Source organism: Anguilla rostrata, chromosome 7 (assembly GCF_018555375.3).
Source record: "Anguilla rostrata isolate EN2019 chromosome 7, ASM1855537v3, whole genome shotgun sequence".
NCBI classification, from domain to species: Eukaryota; Metazoa; Chordata; class Actinopteri; order Anguilliformes; family Anguillidae; genus Anguilla; species Anguilla rostrata.
In genome coordinates, this window is record NC_057939.1 from 18459837 (window position 1) to 18482642 (window position 22806).

General features: G+C 49.4%; 2 protein-coding genes across 6 annotated transcripts in view; one reads left to right on the forward strand and one right to left on the reverse strand.

The window, feature by feature from the left end:
- Positions 1-17049, forward strand: part of wnk1b (WNK lysine deficient protein kinase 1b) — a 98225-nt gene extending 81176 nt beyond the window's left edge. The window contains 9 exon segments of the mRNA XM_064343396.1: positions 723-759; positions 988-1064; positions 1250-1746; positions 2248-2450; positions 2710-2904; positions 4095-4187; positions 7790-7831; positions 10623-10831; positions 12029-17049. Of these exon segments, the coding sequence (XP_064199466.1) occupies positions 723-759; positions 988-1064; positions 1250-1746; positions 2248-2450; positions 2710-2904; positions 4095-4187; positions 7790-7831; positions 10623-10831; positions 12029-12373 (1698 nt within the window). The 3' untranslated portion in view covers positions 12374-17049.
- A 978-nt stretch (positions 17050-18027) lies between these two features.
- Positions 18028-22407, reverse strand: rad52 (RAD52 homolog, DNA repair protein). Of its 5 annotated transcripts, XR_010331225.1 has the most exons (13): positions 22266-22407; positions 21845-21957; positions 21498-21599; positions 21300-21393; positions 21150-21217; positions 20613-20731; positions 20027-20102; positions 19611-19867; positions 19227-19432; positions 18941-19039; positions 18617-18862; positions 18366-18519; positions 18028-18240 (listed from the first exon to the last, which is right to left on the reverse strand). XR_010331225.1 is itself a non-coding variant. In XM_064343400.1 (12 exons), the coding sequence occupies exons 2-12, from the start codon at positions 21914-21916 to the stop codon at positions 18176-18178; spliced, it is 1401 nt and encodes a 466-aa protein (XP_064199470.1). In that variant the 5' UTR covers positions 21917-21957; positions 22266-22407; the 3' UTR covers positions 18028-18175. The 5 variants fall into 5 exon arrangements, 4 of the variants coding, with proteins under 4 accessions (XP_064199470.1, XP_064199467.1, XP_064199469.1 ...); XM_064343400.1 differs by lacking the exon at positions 18366-18519 and having other exon boundaries at positions 18617-18859; XM_064343397.1 differs by lacking the exon at positions 18366-18519.
- Positions 22408-22806: the final 399 nt, after the last annotated feature.

Genomic DNA, 22806 nt, shown 5'->3' on the forward strand with positions numbered 1-22806 from the left:
CACATAGCTGCTCCACGGGGCCGCTGCGCCACGGGGCCCCTGCGCCACGGGGCCCCTGCTCCACAGAGCCCCTGCGCCACGGGGCCCCTGCTCCACAGAGCCCCTGCGCCACGGGGCCCCTGCTCCACAGAGCCGCTGCGCCACGGGGCCCCTGCTCCACAGAGCCGCTGCGCCACGGGGCCCCTGCTCCACAGAGCCGCTGCGCCACGGGGCCCCTGCTCCACAGAGCCGCTGCGCCACGGGGCCCCTGCTCCACGGGGCCCCTGCTCTTCAGGGCAGCTGCTCCTGGACCCTGTCATAGCTGCAGCCCTTTTTAACTTATTTTTGTTTCTCCTTTTAATGATGTTATTACCTGCTTTCATCTGGTGCGTTTTCACCCAGTATTTTGAATGGCCAATCGTGTACGGGCCGCGCTTCTTGCTGCAGTTTCTGCAGTCCGTGTGGGAGTCAGTGGGACCCCATCCAAAGGCACTAGAACAGGGCCTTATCTGCATGAACCACCCGGCAGCCCCCGTTTCTGCTGCTGTTGCAAATGACATAGGACTCTCTTCCAAAATGAGCTGGCCCCTCTTAAGGAGTTGATCCTGCTCATGAGATTTCTTATGAAGTCAATGCATGTCATCACAGCTGCACTGCCCCATGAAAACATGGCTTCCCATGTCTGTAATGGTTTTCATTTTTATTGTTTTTTGATTGTTTGTTTTTTCTCTTTCCCCCCCAAGTCTCCGGTGGTTGGAGTGTCCTCAGGTGTACAGCCAGGTGTGTACACCGCTGCTTAACAAAAGCCTTTTTTATCCCAGCAGGGGGCAGTGTAGGGGCGCTTGTGTCAGACTTTGGGTTTGATATAGACATGCTGCCTATCTCTGCCCTCACATTCTTATGGTTTAACCACAGAGCAGATATTAGTGCAGAATGAAAGAGGTAGTAGATATAATAATAGGTTTAATAAAGGCTTTAGGGCTAACTCTCTGTTTGGGACTGTTTCAGTGCCCTTCTCTCTTGCTGCTGAGGCGGAGACGGTGGTCGCACCCGCCCCTGGAGGGTTCAAACTGGGACGATTCCAGGTGAGTCCCCCTACAGTGATCTGATGGTTACCTCCACACCTTGTTCCTGAACCCCGCCCCCTTCCCTATCCCAGCAGTTTGAGTGACACCCTCCTGGATGCCTATGCTTAGTTCTGTGTTAATGATGCAGAAGATCATAGGGCAGGCCTTCTTCACCGAAGCCCCTCCCCTTTCCGTCCATCCAGGTGTCTGTGGCTACAGAGGAGGCCCACAGCCCCGCCCCTCCCACCTCAACGGACGACTCCTCTTCCTCCACCACGCGCTCCGTAGCCTCCTCCTCCTCTTCCTCCTCTGCGCCCTCCAGCCCGGAGAACACGCTGCACAAGGCCTCCCCTCCTCTCCGGGGGTCGGGGGGCGACGTGGTGGACGGCCTGCCCCCCCAGCCCGCCGCCGCCGCCGGCGCACAGCCCACCACCATCGGCCGCTTCCAGGTGACCACCAGCGCGGACACCAAGGTGGGCCGCTTCTCTGTCAGCCGGGCTCAGGACGAGGCCCCTCCCCCCGTCCGCACCCCCGCGGCCGCCCCCCCGTCCACCCTGCCCAACGGCCCCGCCCTCAGCCCGGACACCAAGGCCTCCCTGCCCAACCTCAACAACTCCTTCAACTCCTACCCAAGCAGCGACAACGACTCTGAGTTCGAGGACGAGGACTTCAAGAGGGAGGTCAACCGGCTGCGGGAGAAGTGAGTGCCTCTGGAGTCCGCTTTCGCACGTTTCACTGCCGGAAGGAGGGGCTGGGCGTCCTTTGAGCCCAGCGGATGAGTGTTCAGCCAGACCCCTGTGCCCCACAGAGCGCCACGTCCGAGCCCTAGCCTCAGTTTTCTTATTAGCTGGAGCAGTAGCAGTTGTAGCGACGTTGCTTTGTCTGCTAAATGGCAGTAAAGTAATGCAGTTATGTGGTTTAGTACACAGGTATCAGAATTAATCAGGGAGGGCTGCAGTGTCAGTTGGTTTCGGTGCATTTCAGCCCAGTGATATTTTTTTGTTGATTGGCGACACAATCCACAACCACAGCAACGTGCGGACGCTACAGCCCTCGAGAACCTGAGTTTGACACCGCTGCTTTAGCAGCAGTGGTTGAGGTAATAGTAGCAGTGACAGCTGTGAATAGCAGGACGATCTGCAGTGTCATACTCATTGTTCCGTTGAGCTTATCTGATTGGCTGCGTTCCCCATCCCCACAGGCACATGAAGGAGATCCAGGCCTTGCACATGCGGCAGAAGGAGGAGATCGACGCCCTGTTCGCCCGGCTGGGGAAAGTGCCCCCGCCGGTGGTCATCCCCCCCGTGGTGGCCCCGGCCAGCCGCAGGAGGCGGCCCACCAAGAGCAAGGGCAACAAGTCCAGCCGCAGCAGCTCACAGGGCAGCAAGAGCCCCCTGCAGCCAGGTAGCGGAACTGCACCCGCCGCCAACTTCCTGCCTGCGCGGTCACATTCCCAGCAACACTCATTTGTACCGACGGTTTGATTGATAGAAGACTGTTTCTCACTCTGGGTGCACACACTAGTTGTTTAGCTAGCAGGTTTCTCCCCTTAGCTGAATTGAATGGTAGCTCCTGGTGTATACTGCTGCAGCGCAGTCTCTGCCTGTGTGGACTGCTGTTCCTGCTGCCTGCTCTGACCCCCCCATCTCTGCTCTGTGTGCAGGCACTTTAGCAACTCAGAGCGCCCCCGCAGGGTTCTCCCCCCAGCAGGCCCTCCTGACCCCCGGGGGGACCCCTGACTCGGGGAGCAGCCCGATGCTGCAGCCCCTCAAGCTGTCCCCCTCCAGCGAGAACCTGTGCTCGGCCTACACCAGCGACGCCGCCCTGTCCATGCCCACCCTCTGCGCTCCCACAGCAGGTAGGCCCCGCGCCGCGAGCCCCAGGCTTTCCCTCCCCTCTTCTCTGGACTAGGCCCGTTTTTGTGTCCTGTCACTCCTGAAGGGGCTCGGTATGCTGAGGGTCTTGTCGCATTACAGAGCACTGAAGGCTGCAGTCGTGTTTCAGCGTGTAGTAAGGCCGTGCATGAGGCTAACTGGGCTGTCCAAGACTGCTGTTGTGAAATTCAGTGTAACAGAATCATGCTACAAACACACCCCAGGGGAAAACGGTGGGTTCGTTGTTTTCCTGTATTCTGTTTAATTGTATTTTTTATCATTTTTTTTCTGTCAAAAATTGAAAGGGGAAAATAGTAACGGCACATCCCATATCCATTGCGGTGTCATAGCAAACATAATTATTGTTGACCAAGGCTGGGCATGACTGTAAAATGTCCCCCAATGCGTTCCACTGCACCAGATTTGTGTGTTTGTGTGTTCAGTGTGTGTCTCTCACATCATCGCCTGTGTTTAAATCAGCTTTGCTGCAGTAGTATCTGGAACGGAGGCCCAGCCAATCAGATTTCTCTCTCAGCCGTGAACTGCACGGGCCACCAGAGTCATGTGACTCCACTCTGTCCAGTTTTCAACTCGACTGTAAAAAAGCCATTACCCGTTTTCCCCATTTTTTCTCATTTGCTTCCATCTGCACGATTATTTTTACTTCATTCTTGTTTGGAATGACTGCTTTTTCTCCAGTCCTCAGTAGACTTGTCTAGTCGTTTGGCTGCTCTCCATGTCATTAAAAGGAGCTTGCCTGATTGTTTTCTTAGCTGGGTCTGCTGGTCGGTTGGATACGCAGTTGTGTTTTTTTAGCGTTTGTGTTTTTGTCCGCCAAAGTCCTGTCTGAACCCTATCGTGCCGGAACACCGGCGTCCGACGCCGTATTCACGTTTCTGGCCGATAAAAGCTTGCGCGTCTTGCCCGGGGTAAGGCAGGCGTTTAAACTAGCTCGGCTGCAGGGGGCGCTGTTGCCCTCCCTCCTGCCTCCGGTGCTCTGCTCCAGTTCTCATCTCTTCGCAGCCTTCCTCTCCCTCCACCTCCACCTCTTCCCCTCCGCTCCTCATAGCTTATCGAGTTGTGTGCCATTCTTACTGTGTATTTGTGTACGTCTCTTTCTCTCTCCCTCTCTCTCTCTCTTTCTCTCTCTCTCTCTCCTGTTTTTGTGCCACAGGCTGTGTAAAGTTCAGCTGTGGGTCGGAGAGAGTGACCTTCAAACCAGGTGGCAGAAGGACCCGATTTCTGAGTACGCCCTGCTTGGCTCTTTGTGTGTAACGCTTTTCCTCGTCTCTCTCCTTCACTGTCATGTGAATGTTTCATTTACTTTTCTTTTACTCATTTATTTCTTTCCTTTGGTCCTGGGAAACTTCATCGCTGGTCTCCTTACATCACTTAATTGTATTAATTTATACATGAATATAGTACCATGCTCTCATACTTCACTCGTACTGGTTGCACATCTATAGAAATGCTGACGGTGAGGTGGCAGAACCTTCAAAATCCCTTTTTTTTTTTGGTCTTCCGTTCATGCTCCCTGCTGGGGGACAATGTTCTCTCTGAAGAACTCAGATGTCATTTAATTGTGTTACATGTAATGCAAAAACAGTACAAACACCGCTAACGTTATCCTTTGCTCCAGTTCTACTTTAAAACCACAGCATATAGGCATAGGCCGCAAGCCACTTAGAAGTGTGTGGTGGTTCTTTCTCTATGGTTGTGTCCACACTGCAAGTGACTGTGAAAGCCATGATCTTTTATCCAGTGATCACGTCTAGGTAGAGAACTGCAGATTACTGTAAAGTAACACGGCTCATTTAATGACGATTTATGTTGAACCCTGTCCCCACAATGCTCCCACTTGAAGCTATGTATATGTAGTGATATACGGTGTAATCCGAGTACTATGGACTATGTATGTTATGTCATGTTGCAGATTTTAAACTCTGGACGGTGTTGTTTACTGGGCTTGGCCATGTTGGTTTGTCCTGGTTTTTCTGAAATAGGGATTCTGTTTGTAGATGGAGCAGTCATCAGATCTTCCTGAGAGGAGTTCAGTGATTGGCTGTTGAATGTGGTGGAGCCCCGCGAGCCCTCGCTCCTTTGAAAGATGCTGTTGAGTGACGGTGTGGGCGGGGCCGTGTTGCGGGTGCTGCTTTATCGCTAATGAAACCAGCGGCTGAGTGACAGGAGGCCCTTTCTCACACATGACAGGGAAACGGGAGAGGAACAGCATTACTTAGAGCGGGGGCTGCCCCGCCCCGTTCCTGGAGGTCTGCCGTCCCATAGCTTCTCATTCCAACCCTAATCACACCTGATTCTGCTAATGAGCAGCTCAATGAGGTCTCTAGCTGTGGAGAGCGGTGTGCTTTGTTAGGGTTGGAGTGAACGCCTATAGGGCTGTAGATCCCCTGGAAAAGGGTTGGGCAGCCCTGATGGAAAGCTTTGCGAAATGGCCTTTGTGTCTTGCTGCACATTGTGGGTCCTCTGAAACCTGATGAAATTTAGACTCTCGTAAAGAGAGTGGGTGGCAGAAAATCTGCGGACAGTGTGTCCTGAGCGTTAAATGGATTTTAAAAGCAGAGGGCAACACATTGTTTCTTCTGTGTGGAAACGGAGGCGAGTGCTCATGTTTACCAGTTGCAGCTCCAACTGCTGCTCTCATCGCTGGCCACACACAGACGCCGTGCTGAACATCATTACCTCAGACCCGCAGCCAAAAATATATACACATCATTTTCCTTTTGAATTTGTTCTCTTTGGCTGTCAGTCTTAAGATAAAAATCTTTTATTTTAAGAATAAAAAAGCCTAAGGCTAACGTAGCCCAAGGTCTACAGATGAAAATTAGCCTCCTTGGCTAACTGGCACATTTACAGGAATGTTATTAATGCGCATTAACTTTGCTAAATGAACTAGTAAGTTAAATTGTATTTGATTAGTCTCTGGACCCTTTTAACAGCGCTGGTCTGTAATCCTACTGAGAGTAGGGTTCTGAAAGATTGACCGTTCCCCGGACTGGCACTGGACGTTTGTGAGTCGGCCCGTTTATAGATGGTGAACCTTGTACTGTAGCTGTCGTGGTTTATCAGCTTCCTCGTAGAGATGTTAATGTTATTGTTGGTTTTGCTGTGACTTCACTGATACACTGTGTAGTGCGTTATTATGCAGGGCTTGGTGCTGGAGGCCTTAGCCCAGGTCAGACTGAGACGTCTGCAGTTTTAGGAGATGAGTCTCGTGTTGTGACGTTTGTGCTGCCTCTCAGATACTGTAGCAGCGCACTGTTTCCTCACTGCAGCAAAGCCTTTCACCCCCCCACAGTAGCCACACCCACCTCCCAAATCCAACCTCTCCCACCCCAGCATTCCTAATCTAGCCACACCCACCCCAACAGTCCTAATCTAGCCACACCCACCCCAACAATCCTAATCTAGCCATACCCAAACAAGCAATCCTAATCTAGCCATGCCCACCCCAGCATTCCTAATCGAGCACCACCGTAACATTCCTAATCCAGAACCCCTTCAATTTTCGGTTTTGCATTGATCAGTGTGTGAAGTCTTACACTTCAAGCTGATATAAGTGCTACTTGATTTTATGTGAAAATGCAGTTATGGTGAAGTAATGTAATTGTGTAATTGCCTTTATTATTTATTATTATTTTATTTAGTATTATTGTAATAGCACTGGAGAATGCAAACCCTCCCCACCACCTCCTCTTCCAAACTGCAGACCCAGCCCGGCCATGTGACTTCACCTTTAACATCGACAGTGCAGGTCATTCATGGAGGTCACTGCACTGCGTCTGACGCTGGCTTAAAACACAGGCCAGATGACGCAGCGTTTCCCTGGCGCCCTCCGTCCAGGAGGGAGGGGGTGTAGCTCATGAATAGTGCACTGTGGTCTCCATGGAGACTGGCGTGGACTTGTGATGACGCAGACAGTCTATGATATCCAGACTACCAGGGCTCTGAAACTCACAGAACCTCTTTTAAGCTAAAATTAGCCAGAGAAAACTGTCAAACACAAGTCCTGCCAAACCAGCGCAATGGTTTCTTTATTTTATTTAGTCTCATTCATTCTTTTGGTTTTTTTTTGATAAACCTTAACTCTTGACTCATCAGGAGTTCATTTTGTTAGATTTGATTGATGGATTAATTGATATTTCTTTTTCTGAAGTGACTCTACCTGTATCAGGTGTACAGTCGCAAACCTGTTCTGTACAAGTGTTAATGTAGAACATCTGCTAGCTTTACATCCAGGGCCAGCTGTGCACGTGTCACTTCCTGTGTCGGAGAAGCCCCTCTCCTGAGCCCCAGGTGCATCTTTCCAGCCAATATCAAGGCAGTCCTTAAAGTCAGACAAAAAGGGCAGATTCGTTTAACTTCAGTTGAAATGTGACAGTAAATTTGCCCGGACCAACACAACAGTCTATGTCCCTTCTCCCAGCTGTTTGAAATAAGAGGCTTGGATTGGTTGGTTGATTGACTCCTGTTACATACAGCACGGTACAGTGTGGGTTTGTATGGGTTCTGATTAATGGGGCTCTGTGTAAACGCCCAGCATTTGCCTGGTCTGGGCCTTTTTCCCTCACAGACAGGAATGACGAGGCTGGCAGCGAGCTCCTGAATGTAAAGTTTGAGCAGATGTTTAGCTCCTCCCTGTGGCTCACTCCACCCAGCCCAACCCCTCCCCACACCCCCCACGCCCCTCTTTTTGGGTGTGTGAGTGCCGGAGGGGGTGCACTGCAGAGAGGACTGCGTTTGTTAGCGCTGAGGAACGCGTGTTCTGAATCACTCGTGTGAGTTCGCCATGTTGGAGGGCTGATTTAACGCTGCTCTTTTTCCAACCCCCATACTCTCTCCACGCCTCAGGGAAGATGGTGAAAAAAGTGTGCCCCTGCAACCAGCTCTGTAGTAATTATCTCTCTCTTTTTTATTTGAGCATTTCTTCCCCTGCCCCGCCCTCCTCCCCTACACCTGGCAACCCCCGCGATCCCTGCTTCGTCCGTCTGTCCGTCCGTCTGTCTGTCTGCGGTCCGCAGCGCGCGTGTTTAACAGCCGTTGCCTGGCGCCAGCTCCCAGCCTGACTCGAGCATTTCTGCTGCGATGACCCTGCACAAGCACGTCTGTACGCCACGCGCGGCTCGCCAACGCCGTCTGTACTGCGTCCGTACTGCGCCCGTCTGTCCTTCGCTAGTGCGCACGTGGAGCGCTGTGCGTCGTATGACACATCTTACAGCGTCGTGCCTGCGTTGCCACAAGCCACAGATGAAATAACTCATCTGAACAAACGGAAATAAGTTTCTCAAAAACAGTTTTGGAATTTGCTGATCTCTGTGGGGGGAATTCCCCAGTGGAGTGTCACAGTGATAACTTCTTTTTGTGGGCCAACTCGGAAGTTTCTTCCGCCACGGGTTCCCTCGGCAGATTTCCAGTGCTTTCTCCCCCAAAGGGATTTAGTTTTCTGCGGAGAAAGTAAGGTCTGTGGTTTGTTCTACAAGATAAATTACACCCATTAATATCTTGGCCATGAATTCTGAGGGGCTGTTATATTCTCTAAAGAAGTGCGTTTCTAACAAGTTGCTACATTGAAACTACAACGGTTGTCGCGTGCAGGCGGGCTAGTATGGAACCTTGGGTGGCGGTCGCCAGAATGCGGCCGTTGTTGTAGGTTCAAAGTAGCGCCTTTTTAGCTACTTACTTTTTAAAAACACATAACTTCAAAATTCACAGCTGAATCATTAATGGGTGTAATTTATCTCAACAAAACGTAGAACCTAGAACTTAGGCTTACGTTCACCACAGACTTTATTTTCTACAGAAAACGAAATCCCTATGGGAAAAAAGCATTGGAGATCTGCCAAGGGAACCCATGGCTCAAAAATGCAAACTCACTTCTGGGTTTCAGGACTACAAACTAACATTTTTTATAGAGGGAACATTGTTCACTTGAGTCCATTCTAGTCTATAGCACAGCACTGAATGTTCATAGTCTGGAAACTAATACATCCAAGCCAATTACAGCCCCCCTGCGGGAGCTTTGTGCTCTGCTCTGACCGTGGTCCCTTTAAGAAGCGGCCTGCTCTGTTCCTGCACATCCCGTGATCACATTTGAATTGAACGCCTCCTTTGTTTAGCTGCAGGTAGCAGTGTACGCTGTCTGCGGCTGGCTAACGGCACGCCCCGCTAAAGCGGGCTTCTCCAGAACATTCCGGCAGCGTGACACTGTGTTCTCGCTCCTCCAGGAGAAATCCATTTTCCCCCCATCTGTGCTCAGGCAGGGAGGGAATTGGCCCTCTGGGGCGCTGAGCTTTATCGTCGTCTAAACGAACTGGGGGGGGTCATCCAGTGAATGCTGAAGTTAAGCTGTGTGCAGCCTGCCTACCCCAAGCATGGCCTGCTACGTAGACTACATTACCCAGCTTCCCACTGGAACTTCGCCAGCTGCGCAGCGTCTCTCTGCTTCTGTCATGTCCCTCCCGAGCTGCTCAGTCATTATATTGTTTTCTTTCCTTTTGTTCCTTTTCTAAAGGTTCTCTTCATACGTGCCGAATGTGTGCCTGCTAACCGCTTACAAGTTTTGTCGACTTATAAGCGCCGAGCGCGTCTCTGGTTTGGTGAGAAGGTCCCGGGGCCGTCCCTGCCTTCCCCTTCCGCTCTGCGCAGTAGAAATAGCACTGAAGTGCGTCAGCCCCTTGCTCGTCTCCGACCAGCGCGGCTGAGGACTGGGATTGGTCGGCGCAGCGAGCGTTGAGTCATGCCTGCTTTGTGGCCTGTTCTGGCGTGCATGCGTGCGTAAGGCACAGAGACGGCTTGCGCTGTGCATTGTGGGAGTGGCCGGGCAGAAAAGGGGCTGAGGTATTTTCCACCTGCTGCCACCAGACGTTGACATTTTGCCCGATTTGTTTCAGATTTGTTTTCCGTTTTCTCCCTGCCGGTCAGAATGTGTCCCTAACAACCGCGTGCAGTCGAATGCCAGTCTCGCTTGCTGCCCCATAATGCTCGTCTTTCGCCCCGAGATTACATGACTGTGTACCTGTATTTTCTGCTGAAAGGTTCATATTTTATCATCTGACTGATTTCGCATGGCATTGGACACTTGGGAGCCATTTATAGTTTGAGAACCTTTGTACTTAATCAGTCATGTTTTCTCAGCTTCCTCATATAGATACAGTTATCACTCTTTTTGCTATATCTTAACTATACTGATGCACTATGTAGCAAGTTGTGTTGGTTCTGGTGCTGGAGGCTTAGCCCATGTCAAACTAAGACCTTTGCAGTTATGTTTGGAATGAGACTGAGTGGCAGTTGACGGTCAGTGCCTTAAGCATTATTTGTACAAGAGCTCCCTCTGCTGTCGTAGTGCAGACCTGCAGTTTGAGACTACAAATGGAGGCCAATTTCACCTGAAGTATGCCGTGTTCTTACTGCACAGCACCGATAATGCGGCAACATTACAAGGAAGAAAGAAACTGATATGAAAGCGTTTGCTAGTTTTCGACAGATGAAATCAGCCAATCGTTTGGCTTGTCACAGAACTCCCCTGCAGATCAGTACAAATGCGATGTGAGGACTTAGAGGTGCGCTCATTTTTCAGGTTTTTCTTCAGTTCTGTAAATGGTTGGGTTTGCGTGACGATGTGTGGTGTTGAGAGCCTTGCCCGTGCGTAACCCCCCCTTCTCTGGGTGCCTGTTTGTGTTTCCAGGGACGAGCAGCACCAACACGGTCAGCGGGGCGGGCCAGCAGAACCAGCAGCCTGCCACCCTGCCCGCCACCCGCAAGGGCACCTTCACCGACGACCTGCACAAGCTGGTGGACAACTGGGCCCGGGACGCCATGAGCCTGTCGCAGGGCAAGAGGGGCTCCAAGCAGTCCTCCCACCCGCAGCCCCCCTCCCAGGGCCACAACTACGATGTGAGGACCGCCTCCTGTGTGCCCCTGTGATGAGCAGGGCTCTCCCTCGCTGTCTCATGCGTTAGCATTAGCCGCTCGCGCTGTGAGCAGAGCTCTCCCCCTCTCTGTCTCATGCGTTAGCATTAGCCGCTCGCGCTGTGAGCAGAGCTCTCCCTCCCTGTCTCATGCGTTAGCATTAGCCGCTCGCGCTGTGAGCAGGGCTCTCCCTCGCTGTCTCATGCGTTAGCATTAGCCGCTCGCGCTGTGAGCAGGGCTCTCCCCCTCGCTGTCTCATGCGTTAGCATTAGCTGCTCGCGCTGTTAGCAGGGCTCTCCCTCGCTGTCTCATGCGTTAGCATTAGCCGCTCGCGCTGTGAGCAGGGCTCTCCCCCTCGCTGTCTCATGCGTTAGCATTAGCCGCTCGCGCTGTGAGCAGGTTTCTCCCTCGCTGTCTCATGTGTTAGCATTAGCCGCTCGCGCTGTGAGCAGGGCTCTCCCTCGCTGTCTCATGCGTTAGCATTAGCCGCTCGCGCTGTGAGCAGGGCTCTCCCTCGCTGTCTCATGTGTTAGCATTAGCCGCTCGCGCTGTGAGCAGGGCTCTCCCTCGCTGTCTCATGTGTTAGCATTAGCCGCTCGCGCTGTGAGCAGGGCTCTCCCTCGCTGTCTCATGCGTTAGCATTAGCCGCTCGCGCTGTGAGCAGGGCTCCCCCCCTCGCTCTCTTATGTGTTAGCATTAGCCGCTCGCGCTGTGAGCAGGGCTCTCCCTCGCTGTCTCATGTGTTAGCATTAGCGCTGCGCTGTAGCAGGGCTCTCTGCTCTCCGTGTGTTAGCATGCGCTCGCTGTGAGCAGGGTTCTCCCTCGCTGTCTCATGTGTTAGCATTAGCTGCTCGCGCTGTGAGCAGGGTTCTCCCTCGCTGTCTCATGTGTTAGCATTAGCCGCTCGCACTGTGAGCAGGTTTCTCCCTCGCTCTCTCGTGTGTTAGCATTAGCCGCTCGCGCTGTGAGCAGGGCTCTGCCCCTCGAGCCGGTAGGGTCAGCCAGCAGTGAGACAGGAAGTTGGCTCACCAAGCTGTGGTCTCTAATGAGGGGAAGCTGCTATTTTATTAATTATCTCTCTCTCTCTCCCTCCCTCCTCTCCCCCTCTTTTTTCCTGTGCTTTCTCCATTTCTCTATCTCTCTGTTCTCTCTCTACTCTCTCTCTCTCGTCCTGTCCTGCAGATGATCCCTCCAGCCAACATGGGGCGCAAGTTCTCGGCGCCGGGGCACCTGTGCCCCACCCTGGGGTCCTCCCTGAGCGGCTCGGCGGCGCTCCCCAACACCCCCGCTACCTCGCTGGGGACCCGCAAGGGCTCCCTGTGCCCCACGCCGCAGTACGGCTTCACCTCCGCGCCTTACGGCCAGTGGGCCGGCTCGGCGGGCCACACCCAGGCCGGGCTGCTGGCCACCTCGCAGCCCCTGGCCCAGTTCCCGCCCGTGGGCGGGGCCGCCCTGCAGGGCTTCCACATCAGCACTTTGCAGAAATCCGTCAGCAACCCCGGAGGCCCCAACCTGAGGACCACGTAGGCCCCGGGGTAGTGCCGGGGCCCAGACAGAGGGGAGGGGTAGGCCAGAGGGGGAGGGGGCGTGCGTGCGACAGGGTGGCGACAGGTTCCGGACTGCTTCCGAAATTGTTTTTTCTTTTTCCCCTCCCTGGGCGGAAAGAGGCAGAGGAGGAGGAGGAAGAAGTAAGGGCAGAAGCAAAGCCAGGCGGGGTCTTCATCGTCTTCAGCGCTTCTGCTATTTTTTTTTTTTGTTGTTACTATTTTTATTTCCCACCGCCACGCGCTGGAGGGTGCGCCTCTCCAGAGCACGCCCCCCTCCCCTGAAGGGGTCCCGGACAGTCTGCGAGGGGACCCGCGGCAACGCAGAGCAAACCAATGGACACAAGGGTGCAATGTTTAGCGGCCAAAGAAGGCGTTGACGGAGACTGCAGCGGAGGTCCCTGTGGACCCCCGGCGTTTGCTCCACAGCGGGACGAGCCCGCAGGAGGTGCTGCTCGCAGGGTTCACTGGGCTGGTGTGGGCCGCCGTAAAGAGGCCGTCTTACACCCCTTCTCTAACCCCGCCCCCCCCCCCCCCACCTCCCTCCTCCCAAGCACACGCTCTCTGCTTCCCTTTACAAAAGCAAGCTGTGTGACGCACCAGTTTGAGACAGGCCTGTCGTTTTAGGACGCGGGCTGGAGCAAGAGTCGGTACTGGCTCCCCGTTGCTGGTCAGACGGCAGATGTAAATAAGCCCCGCCCCCCAAACCAGTGTATTTTCCACGCGATGCAATAATCGGTGTAATGCGACGTGTCCGTTTTTACGCAAGAAAAAAAACAAGCGAAGTGGCCTTCATCTGAAATGTCCATGTACAGTTTTTTTTGTCTTAGTTTTTTTTTCGGTTATGTTTGCCTTTATGTTGAGCTGTATTATTTTCTGGTTGTTTTCCCTCTCTGCATTACCCCCGATAGCTGGGTGAGCGAGTGAGAGTGAGGAGTTGGGCGTGGCATCCCTGCTTGTGTTTGTAGCGTCACACCCCCCCCTTCCCACCACAGCATCTATACCCCAGACTGGGGGTGTGCGAGCGGGACGTCCCGGTCTGGGAATACGGTGGGGTATGACTTACCCCCTCTTCTGGGGGGAAGGTGCCTAATTTGAGAAATCGCCAGATTGTTTCCACTTCAGTTACGGCATCAGTGGAGGAGTATGTCCTTAAGTTGCTTTCTTGTCTTATTTGATTGGTTATGAAATAAGGGGTTGTATAGTATTATCAGTTCCATCTGTCCTGTCTGGCCAAGTGTAGGGGAGGGGAGCGGAAGGTTGCTAGGAGACCGTCGGCTGCATGGTATATAAAAGCCCTGGTGCCTCTGCACACGATGCTTGTGAGGCTGTTAAAGCTTTAAAAAAAAACAAAATCTATTATCTATTACTATGGTAACAGCTTTTATAATCATGACAGCATTAGGGGCCTCTGTCAATAGTTTGATTGAAATGTATATTTAAAAAAAGCAAAAGAAAAAAGATAAGTGTTCTGTATGGACCTGTATTTACCCATCAGTTTTTGATGTTGAAACACTGTGATTATTATAAATGTTGTTGGACAACATTAGTTTAAAGGCAAGAAAAGAAAAAAAAAATTCACGAAAAAAGTGGAACTTGGAGGGTTATTAAGAATAGAGTAAAGTAAGGCTAGCTATTTCCTTATACAATGCTTATTGGAGACACTTTAAACTTTACCCTTTGTACTTTCTTTATATTAGATAAATGTGAATGTAAAATGGTTTCAATTAATGTACTTGAATAACTGGTCCTTTCCTCCCCCATAACCCAGTATGCTGGCTGGAGTCTATAGTGCCTTGCATCTTTCATTTGCTTTGGGTTTGACGTTGAGTAGCGGAAGCACTAACACTTTGTGCTAAAATTGGAGTGCTTTTACTGGCCCTGTGGATTGAGCAAACGGTTTAGGTACACCATGGGGGTGGGATTTGTTTTGGTGCCATTTTTTATTCTGTTTAAGAGAAAAAAGAAAAAAAAACTTTGGATTCTGATGACTTGCGTCCTAGACTCGTTTGAGCGTCGGACCGAGTTGTATTGAAGCTTGGACAGCTATATATGAGGTGAGTGCACCCCATTGCAGTGCATGTCATTGGTAAGAACAGGGGTAGGTACAGCTGAAAACTACATTAATGCAGTTGAAAACGCGCGCGTGTTTGTCCTGGTTCTGAGCTCTATAACATATTAGGCACGCTCAGTCCCTTTGGTCCTACCTACATGTGGATTACCATTGAAATGATCCCAATTTGGCTTTCGTATTACCCTTCATAATTTTAGAAAGCTGAAAGTGAAACCTCGCTAAAGTTCCATCTATTACGGCAGCACACGAGAGCCTTGTGTTGAAGAAGAAAGGGGAAAGAAGGTGAGCTTGCGTCAGGAAAGTCGATAACAAAAGTGTGAGAGTATGTGTGGATGTCTGAGAAAATTAACAATGTCGTTCTCTAGTACTAACTCTCCCACACGGAGCCGAGCTCAGGCTCCTGAAGAGGCAGCCTGGAGGTTCAGTCATCGGCCCGTGTGTGGAGCCTTCAGGCAGTAGGTGTGACTGACCTTGGAATGATGTCAGCAGTGAAAGTGCAGTGCTACTGTAGGACCAGAGGGGGCAGTAGAGGGACATTCAACTCAAGGCTCAAGGTGTGCTGCATGGTTCGTCCCACACGCACTGCTGGAAGCTCAGTACAAGTATTCTGTCAAGCAAGCACACCAGTTCCCTTACTTCCTTTTGTGCCGTCCTTGCGTTCAGCAGTCCCTGTGATTAGCACAGGTTAGTAGCTTCTCTTCAAGGGAATTCTCTTCAGTAATAACGCCGTTCACTAAGCAATCACACTTGGATTGGTTTACTTTTTTGTATGTGGTTCCTTGACGTTTCTGTTCCTCCATTTGTGTTTAACCTGCGTACAGTAGCTGAAGCATTCTGAAAACTAGCCTTTGGTGCGTGCCGGTCGGTGTGGGTCGCGGGTTAACCTGGGCGGTGCGTTTGCTGTGAGAGGTCACCACGGCGTCTCTGGCTGTGCTCGTTGCGGTTGGTTACGCAGAGCAGAAAGAACATGACCTCGCACCCGAGGACACGCTCCCAAGCCTGGCTGGGCAGAGACCGGGACAAGCGGCTCTCCACACGCCTCCAAAGCACCGGCTAGAGCGTCATAAAAGCAGCAGGCAAACAAGCGAACCGAGAACGTAAACGTGCACATGGCCGGCACTTCCACGTTCCGGCAAAGGTCCTCCTCTCTGTTGCACCAGTCACGTGACATCAGGATGTCGACTCATAGCGTAGCAACTGTGTCTCTGGTCATCTGGGTGGGTGTCGTGGACTAGTCAGATCTTATACCTGTAGAGCAAAGAAGAAAAAAAAACAGTTCATTTAGAGTCAAGGACTGTACAAAGCCATAGTGCAGTGCTGGGTCGATGTTTAAAGTGAATACCTTAGAAAAGTGAAGTTTGTGGTGTTAACACTTGTCACCTTAACTACTGATAGCTTACCAGGACTGCTAGATTCAAAGGCTTTTCTTACCGCATAGCTGTTCTTAAATCAGTAAAACATCTGGTACAGGAAGTCAATTCTCTTAAAACCGATAAATGGATCCTCTACAGTACATTTTTGAGTCTTTGAGTGGGTATGTTAGTTTTGTGGTCAAGTGTTCTTTTTCTTCCCACTTCACAGAACATTGCTTTGCCCACTTGCAGATTGTACTTTCCTACAGGAAAAGAATCAGTACAGTATTACATAGCATGATTTTTTTTTTTAAGCTGTGAAATCGCATTTCTTCTTTTTCTTTTTTTTTTTTTTGCTTTCCAAAAAAGAAAATGAAATGTGTACAATGCCAATTGAGTGCCATTCCCACGCAGAGTTAACGTGAGCAGACTCCGCTCACTTTGGAACTGAACAGGAGGCCGTGGCTGCAGTGTAGACTACGCAGTGTTCAGGGAGTGCCCTAGCAGAAAGACCCTTTTACGGTTTCTCACTTGTACAGAGGGAAGTTACTGAATTTAAAAAAGTGTATTAATATTCTATTATTTGGAATGCAGACTTGTTTCCTTGTTTTTTTTTTATTTTATTCCTTTGCCTTCCTGTAATGAATGCTCTGCAACGTGCCGATGCATAGAAACGCCATTCTCAATGCAGTAACAAAACGCACCGGGTTTCAGTAATGACCTTGTTTGTTTATCCCGACAAAAAAAAAACCGCATGCTAAGTTATGTCACTGGTTATATTCACACAAATGACTTCTATAAAGAAAAAAAAAAAACAATGCACACACAAAGCATAAAGTCCATTGAATGAAAACATTGTTTTAAAGTAACTGGTTTTATTTGCAGATAGCCCTCCTGTGGAAAAAAGTACAACAGAACAATACTGTTACTTACTGCTACTGACCTGTCATTAAGTTATTTTGTTTTGTACTACTATCTGATTTCTTGTTTTACTCTTTTGTGTCTCTAGATCTTCTAGTGACTTTCGTCAATGGTTTTCCGTATGCTATTTAACATTGTACAAAAATGTTTAAAAAAAAACAAAACATGTAGGGAATCATTGGCAGCATTTAATTGTATGTTTGCACTAAGTATAGGGTGTTCAAGCTTCATATAAAACTGCGCTTTGCGCTCCAATAAAAGAAATTTGTTACCTTATTTGTAAACTTAATAAACAAAAATCATTCAAATGAACCGAGTGTCTTGTCTTTCCCCAGCTCTGCCTGCGCACAGCATGTGCCCATCCACCCCTTTAATGTGTAGCATTATCTATTAGAGAAACAACGGGGAGCTAAAACTAGCTGTTAATTACAAACCCTCATATGGACGCCCTGCTTTATTACAGCGTTCACTGGGCTGCTGGGTGGCTCGTCCTGCTGAGGGAAAATTCTGGTGCATGGTTTTCAATCGGGACCGCTAGTGCTGATTGTGACTGGCAGCCTCGTAGGACAACACAGCTGGCCCTAGCGTCACCCCGTGATTGCAGGGTTTCGGTTGGCCCGGATGACAGCGCCTCGTTGCTCACTGGTGACCTCTGCTGGATCGTCGGGAGCCTGCAAGTCGAGCTGCTCAGCTGCGCATGCAGCGTTATTCAGACTCCCGTCTGTGAGCCTGAATTAGTGTGCTAAGAAGCGACAGCTGACATTGGTGGTTGCAGCAGAGCACTGATCTACATGACGGGGTATTTATAAATTGGAGAGAAAAGGGGGAATAAGCAGAAGGTACAAGAGCTGTCATTTCATTTCAGTGTGAAATATAAAAGGCTCAGAACAGAAGGAAACCTGAACTGGTTACTGGGGAAGTGACTAGCTGTGTGTGTTATAACACACAGGCTTGGTCCAGGTTACCGAACATATGAGACAAGTGTGTCAGATCTTAGCAGAGCAACATCCTGGTTAGTAGTTTTCCATGTCTGGCTTCGTTCAGCAGGTCCTTATTGTCTTGTGTGCTGTGGTCTGCCTCTAGAGGCCCTGCTGAATCACGTCTCCTGCATTCAGCTCACTGCTCACTACAGACGGCTTGTCTGGGCATGCCCAGTACAAGTACAGGGTGTAACGAGAGTCCCTAAACCAGTATGTACTGTACTGGTTTTATACACGTGAACTTTCATTTTAGTCCAGTAAACAATAATGTTGATTTCTCTCATGTTAAAAAATTCTAAGATAACTTCCCTTCTTGATTTTACAAAAAAAAGCCAATCCAATCCTTTTTCTCTTATTTATTAACACAACAACTCAATAAAATATCATTTAAAATTATCTATATAACATATTTACATGTGTAACTTGTAGGAACAGTCTTAAATGTCTCTAGTATGCAGTCATCTGGGGTCCAGCTTTCGTTTCTTCACGTGCTGTCCTTGTCTGTACGGGCTGACGGAAGCTCCTGCATTGAAGGAGAAATGGGGCCTATTTAAACAAGCAGGATATTAGCAGTACAGAATGTTCCCAGACTGACTGCGGCCAACCGTGAGCCTGGAGAGCCACAGGTGTGCTGGTCTTTGTTCCCACCTTAAAATCGGGAGCCAGGTGAGAGACTTGAACCAGCTGAGGAAACGGTTAAATCAACCGCTTTATTTGCTCCAAGAGCAGTGTTCTGTAGAACAGACCGAAATGGCAATACTCCACAGATTCTCCAGGACCACAGCTGGTCACCCCTGCACCACTGTAAAGAGTGATTAGTATGTACAGTGGCTTTATCGTATTACGTGGTCAGAGAGATTTGAGAATTGTAAATTGTTTAAGAATTGGTACATTGTTACCATTGTGGGCGGTATGGTCTGCCTGGGCAGTGGAGTGGGCAGTGGAGTGTGGGGGCTGGTAGCTGTTCGGGGGCTGGGGTCTGACGGGAGGTCTCAGTGACTGGACTCTCTGTGGGGTCCTGCTGCGGGTGGTCATCTGGTGGTGCCCGTTGCCCTGTGTGGATGGGTGCGCGCCCCTGGCGCCCCCTGCCTGAGCCTCCAGGACGTCGATGTCTTCCAGGTTCAAATCCCACAGTTGTGAGTCTTCTGGAAAGAGGGGGGGTGGGATGCTAGGATCAGGAACCGCGTGTAACGGCGGATGTGGCGATGGGCGTGGTTCTGTACCTGCCAGGAACTCGTCCTCCGCGGTCGCGGTCGCTCGGCGTCCGGCGGGCGTGCTGTGGTCGACCTGCCAATCACCCTGGCCCGAGGAGCCTGACCGCCCTGAGACAGACATAGAAGCACCTGAGCCTGTCACCCCGACAACCACACAGTAATGCCTTCATGCCCTGACACTCCACAAACAAAAGAACACTGCATGTATACAGACTGACAGCCAGTAGATACAGTCTACTGTTGGCAAATAACACCAAGCCAGTCTCCGTATCACTACCCGTCGGCTCCTCTTTACCCTGGAGGTTGCTTGGTGCCTCCTCTCCCCTTGGTGGCGCTGTATTTTCTGCCTTGGGCTGCAGCTGCCCGCTCTGCATCTTCTTGGCCTCCATCTCTTGCCGAAACTTTTGCTGCTGCTGCTGCTGCTTAAGTTTCCTCTGCTGTCTGGGGTCTGTGAGCGTGTCTGAGAAGCCAGAGGTGTCCCCCACGTCTGCTGCTGACTCTCTACCCAGGCACATGGAGAGAGAGAAATGATAGGCTGGTGGTCTGTCACATAAACAAGGGAACTGGGTGGCGCTTTGGAAAAAAAAAAACAAGGTTTCAGCCAAGAATGGAGTAGCAGAATGTGTGCTCTAGAAGCTGCACTGGGGGCCTAAGTGGGTTCACTGTGCTGCTGGGGTACCTGGAGGTGCTGATGCGCCTGTTCTCGCTGTCCTGCAGGGCAGGGGTTTGTGGCGGCGGGTTCCTGGCTCCCCCGTTCTCCTGGAGCCCCGGCTCGGCTTTGGGCTGCTCCACAGGGCCCCTAACCGACGTTCCTAAGCTGTTGCTGGCCCCACTCCCACACCTGTCCCCCTGCTGCAGACTGCAGTACCTCGCCTTCTCCACTAGAGGCTCACCCTCTGAGCGCTTTGTCTGGGCAGGGTCCAGGGGTGGCTGGGGCTAAATCATAACAGCACCACAATGTCAAGCTTACTAACATAACATATGCTCAACAGTTTCTTTTCCATGTCGTTGAAATTTTAAAAATGTTACACATCCATTACCCTTTTTCTCCTTTTATCCAAAATTTAATTAAATATATTTCCTGGGAATCCTGACCTGTTTGGGAACCTTGTTGATGGCCATGAGGTACTCCTTGTTCAGGATACAGTTCCCCAGAGAATTTCCAAAACACCTTGGAGAAGATCACATCATTGCTATGGGTACAGTAATACCACAGAATTTCTGCACAATATTCAATTGGCAAAAAGTGCAATGGTTTGTTTTTTTTGTGTTTTTTAAAGGATTAATAGTCTGGGTGTTTGTCATGGAAAATATTGACTGAAATCGTGAAGCAGTCACAGCAAAGATGGACAACTACAAAACACAGGTTCAATAAGGTGCAAGTGTAGCAACAGTAACAAGTGCTTGAAGTTTCAAAAAAATCATAGTTGATAGTTAAGTGCAACTGACCTCAAGTCTGGTTAAGAATAGCTTTTCTATCAAAGACAATGAAGTGACTGGTGTACTTTTGGGGTATTGTGAAGCTGACACTTCTCTGAAATGTACATATTTGAATTCAGGTGATGTAAAGTAGGAATAATAGCCCTTGGGACAGTTCTGTTTATGAAACATGATTCCAGTCAGGCCTCAAGCTCTCCCTGATCCACACCTGTATGTGGTACAGCATGGTTATTTGTCTTACTTGAGGGCTCGCTTCAAACCATCAGTAACAGCCTCTTTCCTCGCCTTCTCAAGTGCCAAGGCTTTGGACTTGAGCCCCTCACTAACACCGTAGCCCACATCCTCATGGTATGAGCCATCCTGCAACAAGAGAAGACACCCAAACTCATTTCTGAAAAAGCAAGCACATATGTGGACATACAATAAAAGAATTCATACTTGACATTTAATGAGAGAACAATCCACTGGATGGATTGCACTCTTATTTCAGCCTTCAGAGTAAAAACATAGGCTTACAGATCAAAGGAATTGCACAACTAGGCTAGTGAAAAATATTTAAGTTATGAGCTTAAATTTCAAATGTTTTATCATACTACCATCATTAGTGAAATGTAGTTACTTGGAGATGGCGACATTTCATTTTCACACAGCCTAAGATTCTATTTTACTGTACATGCCAAATTTACTAAATGTACAGTTTACCACCATACACACTTAACAAGAACATTTACTAAACCCAATTAATGATTTCTGCACTTCTGCCAATCAATGTGCTTACCTTCAGCTGGACCTTGACAAATGCACTGACTCCAACATAGAATTTGCCATTGACGAGATCCACAAAATCTGCAAGGTTGAACAGCAAATGACATCACATTCTGTTTGGCCAATAAAGGCCTAGACGTAAATTATGTACTCTGCTGCTCACCAACGTTCTGCTGGGAGATGGAGTGTGACCAGCCATTGTACCCGAACATTTCATTCGCCAGGCTGATCACCCTGTGTCCCTCAATGTAGCAGACCTTAACCAGAAAAATGTAGCACAAATCCACATGTTGCTTACAGGACATATAGTAGTACATGTATGAAGTAGAACGGGAATTAGCAGTGAAAGATAACAACTAACCTTTTGACCACCTCCTGCAATTCTGGTGCTGATGTATTCTGGTCCAAGGTTCCGTCGCAGTGCATTCTGGACCGCCTGGTACTCATCGGCGGTGTACTTGTACTGTTAATGACAACAGGTTAACTGCATTACTAGTGCATCGTCTTTACTGTCTACCATTCTTAGTTTTTTAACGGTGCCTTTTAAAAGAGTACATTTATGCATAAAGCAGCTTTTTCCCAAATCAAGTAAGTTAACAAATTGCCCGTTTCAATAAAAAAAAACATTTTAGTTTGCTTGGAAAGGGAAAGGTGGGAGTGGGACAAAATACAGAGCTTTGTGTGGTAAAGCCAATGCTATCCACAGACCTTTCCGAAGGACATGGTGGTGGAGGCTCCGTCGTCCTTGCTGTCACTATGCTGACCGGTCTCATTGTGCATTTTCGCTCACTCCTGGGCGTTCCGGATAAAATTTCAGATGGCTGAAGTCAAACAGGTTTTGTGAGAAATTGGAATATCTAGTTTCTAAAATATACTTGTCTGAATGATAGTTTCCCATTTAGCTACATATTCTAACTAGCTAATATGTTGGCGATGCAAATTCGGGTAGCTTGTCCAGATAATCGCCGAATAATATCTAGATCTAGGCTAAGTTAGCCTACGCTCCTGACTCATCTCTCAGATGCAGCGAAACATAGTATGTTTATGTCATATTATATCGTTTATCTATATAACGCGAAAGTATGTGAGAATTTGATAACCAGATAGAGAAAAGCAGAAAATGCATTACCATGCAGTACAAATGAGGAGCTAAGTTAACAACTGGACCCCAGCACATCTGTCTTTCTAACTTCCCGCTCAGGCTGTCAACAGCGCAAGGCATGATGGGGATACTGAACGTAGAAAACTTGCGCCCGTGGACGTTTACTGCCATCTTGGTAGAGGCAGCAAAAGTTAAGAAAGAATCTCTCGTTTTTAGTGCGAAAAGTATGTTTAGAACGTTCGAATTTACATTAGACATGCTTAGAACATTAGTAGCAAACTAGCATTCTAACGTCTAATAAAAAAGCTATGTTTACGCTTTAAAGCAGCCATGAGGCTCTTTGTGCATGCGCATTAGTTACTCAAACGACGGTAAGGAGTCGCCATTTCGCGAATTTGCATTTATTTAATCATATTTTAATATTATTGCCAAATTATTAACAGTGTTAATACAAAAACTGCATTTCTATAACAACAACAAGTAATCATATAGTAATACGTGTTTGGCGAATGTAAATGAATCCCGGAGAGATAACCGCAGATGTAGAGCCTAGAAAGATGGAGATCTG